Source organism: Hakea prostrata, chromosome 9 (genome assembly GCF_041222555.1).
Source record: "Hakea prostrata isolate BN-2017 chromosome 9, UWA_Hpros_2, whole genome shotgun sequence".
Lineage (NCBI taxonomy): Eukaryota > Viridiplantae > Streptophyta > Magnoliopsida > Proteales > Proteaceae > Hakea > Hakea prostrata.
The window spans coordinates 10521378-10530512 of NC_142608.1; the positions used below are offsets into that span (position 1 = coordinate 10521378).

General features: G+C 39.0%; 1 protein-coding gene across 1 annotated transcript; it reads left to right on the plus strand.

Annotated features, from left to right (window-relative positions):
- Window positions 1-346: 346 nt before the first annotated feature.
- LOC149004602 (COP1-interacting protein 7-like) lies at window positions 347-8879 on the plus strand. Its single transcript, XM_089168163.1, is given in 10 exon segments — window positions 347-597; window positions 725-904; window positions 1081-1184; window positions 1664-1716; window positions 1811-1863; window positions 1972-2124; window positions 4420-4580; window positions 4583-4687; window positions 6315-8077; window positions 8196-8879. Coding segments are annotated over 10 exon segments (2832 nt in total). The 5' UTR covers window positions 347-538; the 3' UTR covers window positions 8397-8879.
- Window positions 8880-9135: the final 256 nt, after the last annotated feature.

Below are 9135 nucleotides of genomic sequence, written 5' to 3' on the forward strand. Positions count from 1 at the left end.
AGCATTGGCTGTGTGAGAGTGACTCTTCCCCGCACTTTAACCCATTTGTCTTCCATTGCAAGCCTACACTACCCAAGAGAACCAAAGATGGAAGAAGCGAAGAGACTTCTCAACCAACCATCCAGCGATTCCTTCCCATTGATTGGAATCATCGTGAACGTGGTGATGATGATCATGATCCATGGATGGGGAGATGTCTCAGAGTTATTGGAGGAAAGCTTGGTTGGTTGGCAATGGCTTACTACACCTTTTGTGGGCCCTGCTACACCCGAATGTCAAATCCTGCTTTCCCATGTGCTGTCCTTCATCATCTCTTGCTGGCAACTCACCCAATCATCTAATTGCTTCCCTCTCTCTCTCTCTCTCTCTCTCTACTGTCTCTACTAGTGGAGAGGAAGCTTCAGATGCGAGGGCCAGCCTGAGATTTGAGAAGAGAGATAGAGAGAGAGAGTGGAAATCTGGAATGAGTGGAGTTGTTCTACTCATCAGAGGTTCCAAGATCTTCATCTCTGTGATTATACACCTTTGAAACTTGATTATGGATTCGAGTACTCGTCTTGAGTATGCTCTGTTCCAGCTCACTCCTACCAGAACCAGGTACTTACGTGTTTCTGTTTCTCTCGCTTTTGAAATCTTGTAGTATATGCTCAGATAATCGATTCATCTCGCTTGTTTTTCTGATGATCTCTGTGTTTCGTGTGCTTCTGCATTTTGAATTTGGAAGGTGTGATCTTGTTGTCTTCTCTGGAGGTCGGAATGAGAAAATAGCATCTGGACTACTTGAGCCTTTTGTTTCTCATCTCAGATGTGCCAGGGATCAGATTTCCAAGGGTGGCTACTCCATCACGCTTCGCGCTCCTATCCCCGCTGACTCAGCCTGGTTCACCAAGGGCACCTTGGAACGGTACTTCTCGATTTCAGTTTGAGCATTTGGATCATTAGATTTTTTTCATCCATGATTGGTTCAATTATGAACAATCAGTGTCACTTAGTCCACTCGGAACTCGGTTGAGTCAATCTTGTTTCGGGTTATTTGATTTTAGTTTCTCTAAGGAGGTCATCGTCATGAATTTTGAACAGGTTTGTAAGGTTTGTTAGTACGCCTGAAGTTCTTGAGAGGTTTGTGACGCTCGAAAGGGAGATCTCAGAGATTGAGACCCCCGTTCAATCCAATGAATCAGAAGGTAAGCTCAGACCTGAATTTTCCATCTGTATGCATCGTCATTCTACAATTGAACTCCCGAGTACTCTGATCTGATTGAATTCTCCACACAAGGTGCTCCCCGTGGTTGATTCAAATTTGGATTTCTCGCAATTATTATTTGATGGATTGATTTTTTTTACTTGCTTTCCCTGCTTTTGATGGTTCTCTGTCAGTTAATGTATGAGTATTAGTCAAATCCAGGTATAGTTCCGGCTAGTTTCTTGACATTGGTTCCTAGAACCAGCTAGCTGTTCCTGTTTTACGAGCACAGGAAGATGAAAACTCGACTTTACACGGATTTGCATTAAGTCGTGATATTTGCATTAAGTCGTGATACATGGTTCATGATCCAGCTGTATTGACATCAGATTTTGGGAAATCTGTTTACGTTTAGCACTACTTGAAATGTTTTGCTTTATTTGGCTTGATCTACTAATTTAGACTTGGATTTTTCCACAGGCAATTTAAGAGGATCTGATGGCAATTCAAAGAAGTCGATTGCCTCCTCTCAGGTACTTGAGTGTTTACTAACCTATGACAGTAGCTTTGTTTCAAGATGTTCCTCAATAGTGCACGCCATAATGTTGAATTTTTCCATGTCCCTAGTCAAAATCTGACTCTAACAGCAGTGATGATGTTGCACAAGAAGAAAACTCCAAGTAAGTCTTCCTTTTCTCATTATTTGATATTACCTGATTACTCCCTCTCTACATTTCCTTATGTCAAATTCACTTTTGTTGCTTAAGCTATTGTTTGGGATCATGCAGGCTTCGCCTTCAGCGTCTTATGGAGACTCGGAAAGCAGTGCTTCGTAAAGAACAGGCTATGGCTTATGCTCGTGCTATTGTTGCTGGGTTTGATATGGACCATATAGATGATCTATTATCCTTTGCTGCTGCTTTTGGAGCCTCCCGATTAAGGTACTGATGAAACTCAGCTATAATAATGGTCAAGGGAATCCAAAAATGATCAAGATGAAGATAGTCAAATTTTAGTTCTTGAGACAGAAGCCAATTAACCTTAACCATAAAGTTCATTGTATAAGTTTTCTTTTTCTCTTTCTCTATTTCCGTTAGTTGTGGGGGAGGAAAGGTTTGCCATAATGATTTATACTTTGATCCATCAAACTTCTTACTAATTTTCACCCGCTTTTTCCTTGTTATTTTGTTTCACAAACTGCATCAAGGGCTGTGTCATATCAGTATCAATGGGCATCACCAGCTGTCTCAAACATAATACTTATTGTATGTCATTTTGTCACCCCATCAACTACATTCATCTGCTTGCTCTTTGTTCTGGGCCTCCCTGGTGTCCATTAATTAATCTCAGCTTTGAAGGATTTTTTTCCCTGTGAGGCTACACTGATCAGGGACATAACAAGTTACAGGTCAGCCAGGGAGAGACAAACTCATCTATAATGATCTTTATTTGAATACTTCTTAATGGTGCTTCCCCACTTTTTCGTGGTTCTGTTGTTTCCCACACTGCATCAAGGGCTCTGTTCTATCAGTATCAAGGACTTCCCTACATGCTTTCCGTACGAGAAAAATTTGATAGATTTGTATGATTCTGTTGGTTTGAATCCTTGCATATTTATCTTAATTATCTGATAGTTCGAATTTGAACTGACCTGATGGTGAGTTCTGAATTGAACAGATTTGGTCGACCATTTCTTCAATAACTTGACTGAGTCGGGTCAGATCACTCTAAAAATAGAGTCCTAGATCATGAGGCTTCTAGGGTTTTGGATGGGCACACAGCATTACTCCCTGCTTTGCTGGGGACGCTGCATCAGGTTGCAATAGCACAACTAACTGTTTTGCCAACGGTTGGATTAGTCTAAAACAAGGCAAAAGGCAAACTTCTTGCTTTGGATTGGCATAGAAGGACAATAATCCTTTTTTTATTTTTTCATTGTTGTTTAATATTTATTTTATGAAGAAGAGATTTTGTCCAAATCACTTTAATGAGGGTTGGAAGAGTATAATCCAGTAGCAAAGTTAAAATCGGAATCTGTAAGTTGGTTCTGACAATTTTAAACGCTATGCGCTGAAAAACTTTTCAACCAATATTTGATATATGATCTGAGAGGTTGCATCAAAATACTCTACTTGACATCAGAACTGCTTCAGACAAATCTTCCTAGATTATGCAATAATAGGATATCCTTCCTGCTGAATTGTATTTGAATCCTTTTGATGTATGTTATTTGCAAGTATGTTCCTATTTCTCTCTCATGGCTTACATTTCTTCATTAATCCATACCATTCCCTTTTCGATTTCCTTCTGTGTTTCCAAGACCTGGTACCACCTGGTACCCTTTAAGTTACAATTATCTTCGGGAACTTTCTGCAGTTTTTTTGATTAAAATGTGACAGAGAGATCAACACATGGTAGTTAGATTGCAGTTTTCTGTTCTGGTTTTTGCCCCTCTTTTGAAGTACCTAGCTTGTTATTTTTCCTCTAGGGTGGTGGTTGGTCCACCCAGAGGCAAATTTTTAATTTTTATTTAATTTTTATTTTTTTCGATGCATTTATATCTTCTTTTATGCCGGTTCTTATTGTTTACATATACCATTGTAGAAGTGGTAACAAGGATATGGAATGCTAGGACTAGATCCTATTCTCACTGTGAAAAAAATTGAGTTGTCTAGAGGGGTGTTCTTGGGAATGCTACCTTGACTTCTTCTTCTACTTATTTTACTCTTTCAGTTTATTTAACTCATTTTGCTCCTCTTGTCTTTTATAGTCATAACCTCTATAGGATCCTTGTAGCTGACCCCGTTTAGTCAGGATAAGGTTAAGGTGGTGGTTGTTGTTGTTATTGTTTACATTTACTGTTGTACACTGTTTTTACTCATTAGCTCCCCTACTTTCCCATTTCCTCAAGGCTGTATCTGGAAGCTTTTTTTTTGGTTTCCCTTACTAGTGTTGTGACATGATGCAACTAGCTGCTTCATATCCAACACCAAATCTTACAGATTTTATTGAATAAAGGTTCTGGTTATTTTAGTTAATATAGTATATACTTCACTTCCTGTTTTTCCAGTTCGAGGCATAGATTTCACTGCATGCTGTCTTTTTAACCGAAATCTTCCTTTGAGGTTGGCAAAGCAAGAGTTGGAAAGAAACCAGTGTTCCTTGTGTTGAGATGATATGATCCTGTTGCTTCTCAAGTTTCAGCATAATTAGTTCTAAATCATGGTTTCATGTAGGGAAGCATGCTTAAATTTCAAGGACCTCTGTAATAAAAAGCATGATGATGGGCTTTGGATGGATGAATTAGCAGCAATGGAGGTATGCACTCAGTCAGATTTGCCATACTTGGGAACATCCGGAATCATACTTACAAGTAATAATAGCAATCCTAGTCCCGGGTCATGCCAATTGCTAATTTTGGTCTCTCTAATGGGCAACTTGAGGCAAATGGTTCTGTAGATTCTGATTCAACTGGGGGCAACACAAACGGAGACATGAGTCAAGGTATGATACCCCATTTTCTTGTCACTTGCCAGTGAGCTAATGATACATGGAAAAGAATCATCTAATTTAAACAATTGCAAGGATGCAATATTACTTTGCTTACCAGTGTTCTTTTAACTCAGTTAATGCGGACAAAAACTTGGCTGAGCTGATTTTAAATTGTGTTGGACAACTCGATCCACAAATCAGACCAATAAATCCAAGCACCCATACATTTATTCTGTGAAGGTCCACCTGTATTTGTGCATGTCATCAATTATGGAAACAACTTATGTGTAAAGCGGGAGCCTGGCACACCAGGACAGTCTTTATCTTCTGATCCATTTGCTAACCAACTCTAGGAAAGACCATGCTTTCCAATCAAGAGAAAACCAAGGGACCACTTATAAGTTATAACAACCCAAAACAAAAAAGTTTAAATGAGGGGGAAAGATAAATACAAAATATCAAGAACTTTTTTTTTTTTTTTGGATGAATAAAAATATCAAGAACTTATTACTGCATTTTATTTAATCCTGTCATGAACATTTGGAGAATTCTAAGAATTGACTGAATAACCAGGACTTGCATGTACTATATTTGAGTAATTAAAACATTAGCCAATCAAGATCTTTTTACAGGGAATGAATTCCAGATTTGAAGGTTAACTATAGTACAGAATGAGATGTGAAACAAAACTAAAACCTAGAGTGGTATTATAATGGTAACTCTAGGATAACATTAGAACAGCAGGGACGGAATTGTAATTTAAACTAGGGGCAGAGCTGTATATCAGAATTGAGCTAGGCTGAGTTGTTTATTACCGAAAGGAAATGAGGAAGATACCCTGAAAATTTGATATCAAGTAGGTGGGCAGATCTGATGAGTAAGTGAAAACAAAAGATTAATCACTAAATAGACCTGTTGATAGTAGATGAATAAAGTGAGGAAACAATATGAAGGAAGTGATGAAACAAGAAGGGCGATAAATTAACACACGGGGCATCACACTGCAGAGTGGATCAATTGGATAAAACACCAACCTACCTTGATTGCACATATGAGTTGCAAAAGTAAATTGATTTCAATCCCTGAGATATATCAACCCTCTTACATTAGTTCCTTTATATAGCCAATCTAAAGATTTAATACATCAACCAATTACTAGCTAAGACTGACCAACAACAGTTTTAACTCAAACCTAACATTGACTCAACCACTATCCAACTCTTGGCAAAAGAAAACACCTTTGACAGTGGAGTTCTCTATTTTCTCGCTACACCCCTTTATTGACTGAGACATTTCTCAACTTCCCATTCACACGTAGACTGGACTTGCGCTTCTGCCCATAAGATCATATCATGTGGACTGATTCTAGCCCTGCAGGAAAACTACTAGTCTATTGATGTATCTGCATCAATACTATAGCCCAATGAATTATCTTTGATATATGAAAGTTTTGTGTATGTGTAATATTGAAATGCTCCCCCCCCCCCCCCCCCCCAAATTATCATTTTAGAGGATAAGTAACATGTGTATTAAGTGAGAAAATGACACCCTAAAGTAGCATAGACATTTCTTTTCAAGGGCCTACAGGCTTATATATTGATAAAATAATTAATAGTTATTAATAATTTGCAATTATCAGGTCAGATTCCACCTACTGCTGTGAAAAGTCAAGTACCAATGCCTTGGGCAGATCAGCTCCCTCAATACATGTACAATTTCCAAAGCGCAAATATGCAACAAATGCCTCCATATCAAGGCTACCCAATGCATGGGATGCCTGTCTTCCCGCCATATTATCAGGGAAATATGCATTGGTCTCCAAATGCTAATAATGGTAATGGTGCCATCCAAGAACCAGATTACCGGCGAAAAGGAAGACTCCCAAATGGTAAAGGACATGAAACTCTGGAACAGGTTGGAGAAAGTGAGCCCAGTGGCTCCACTTCTGGCAGTGACCAAGATTCTGATTTGCAGCAGGAACTCAAGAATTCAACCGAACAGCCTCAACTGCGCAGAAGAAATCACAAAAAGAAATCATCAAAAATGGTGGTCATACGCAACATTAATTACATCACTCCTAAGAGGAGAGAAGGAAACAATGATGGTGAAGTTTATGATTCTTCTTCACTTGAGGATGAATTCATTGATGGAGACTTTCTTAGACAGAAGGTAGAGGATGCTGTTGGTTCTTTAGAAAAACATCATAAGTCAACTGCAGTTCATCATAAGAAGAAAGGTGGTTACAAGCATGCAAACAATGTGAATCAATCTGATGTTGCTGCTGATGAGGATATTGAGAATGACTTGGATGCAAAAACTTCAGGTGGAGCCAAAACTTCTCAGAACTGGGACACTTTCCAGGACCTTCTGATGAGAAATGAAGATCCAAGGGTCAATTGTGTAGAGACACAGTCCACTGTGAATGTCCGAGATGAATATCTTGCAATCAAGAGCTCTCAGCCAAGAACACTGTCTGCATTTACCAGTCAAGTAGACCTGGAACCAGAGAAGGAAACAAAGGAGCGGCATGCTGACACTGATTCTTTCCTCGTGACTGAAAGGAATTCAGGTAGTGAGGGCAGGACCCCCATTGAAAATTTTGAAAGTGTTGAAAATTTCCACCCAGTCATGAAGAAAAGCAACTGCACCAATGAGGAATTGCTGTTTCCACAGAGGATGGAAGATTCAAAGAGAGATCTCCAGAATGCGTTCTCTAAATGTACAATTGAGTCATCTGTTCTCAAGACCCAAAAAGCTGAAGATTGGTTTGTCTTAAATAAATCCAAAGCACTTGCAGACCAGGATGCAAGCATTGGACAGTCTATCTTTGAGGGAGATCGAAGTTTTACACCAGATAGTGCTTCTCTCCTAATTGAGAAAACTAAGAAGGTTCTTGTTGATGACTCTTTCATGGTGCAGGATCGATCAATAGTTGATCAACATGATTCTCCATGGAGAACAGATATAAGCATGGTCTCAGACCTTATTGTGGCTGCTTCCCATGAAAATGGTTCTGCAGATCTTTCAAGAGATAGGACTGTACTTACATATGAGGAACCAGATGATCTTTGCATGGTGCTTGAACGGGGTTCAGGAGTGGAGTCTGCTGCTGCAGCATGGACTCCTGAAATGGATTATGGAATGGATATTTCATTAGCCAAATCTGAAAAGAGGAGCTCTAGTGTGGAAAGAAATGATTCTGTTGATGATAATGTTCCCTCTAATGGTAAAAGCATTGGTAGTAAGAAAAGTAAAGACCCTCAAACAAAAATTTTGGGAAGAGAAACAATCTCTAAAACTTCACATGGATCTCTAGTAAGGAGCAAATCAGAGAATACGTCAAAGATCAAGAAACCATCCACTGTAAGCAAAGCTGCAATACAGAAAAGCAAACTGGAGAAGGTACCAAGTGGCTACTGTTTAAGTTATTTAATGAGTTTAATGTTCTTCTTCTACTGCTCTTTCACTTCATTCCTCCTCCACCTTTGCAAAGGTAATTCAAATTTTTTTCTAAATACAGGAAGAAGAGAATCGAAAGAAAATGGAAGAATTATTGATTCAACGCCAGAAAAGGATTGCTGAAAGAAGCTCTGCCAGTGGTGGTGCTTTAGCAACAACTAGAAGAACCTCGCTGGACAGTAAAACAACAATAACTTCAACAAAGCGGTTAAGTCTGCCAAAAACAGGCATTACCAGTTCAATCATAAAAAAACAGGCTTAAGGGTGAATAGCTTGGTGGAAGTTGGTAAATTATCAAAGATCACTTCTGGGGATGAGAATAATAAGCCAGTTCAGATCAGGTTAGTGCATTGGATTGATGGAATGAGTGACTGTACAATATTCTACCGAATTGAACTTTTTTCTGTAATTAATTGTTTTGAATAATCAATTCGCCACACTTCACAGAAGGATATCTGATGGTAGATGGCCCTTTGTGAAAATAAGGTGAAGGGGGTGTTATCTGCTGGTTAAGTTGTGTATTTTATAAAAATATATATTTTTTCCTTGTTCTGGTGATTTCCCAGTCAAGTGAGGATGATGTGCTCACCGCTTGTGGTCACCTGCACAGTTTGTGGCAGTAATAGCCACACTTGTTTTGAGATTCAATTTGTATGTATCTTTACCTTGTAATTTATTCTTTATATTGGAAGTCTGGATTCGTCACTTATATGATTTTTTTACAGCATTTATGGTCTGATAAGGTTGACAATTGTGTTTCACCTTTCTATTTACATTTGTTCTGAATTTGGCCACTATTTTTTGGGGTTGGGGGTTCAGGTGGGGAGGCTGGGTGTGACTGGTGGAATGTTGGACAGGCCAATCTGGCTATAGAGCTTAAGTGGGAGTGCGTGCTAAAGCTCTCTTCCGTGGTTAACACTGATGCATTCTTGTAACCTGACAATCAGATTAAGAAAGCCTAACAGACAGCAGTGGGTGGATCAATTGAAGGAAATCAAAGG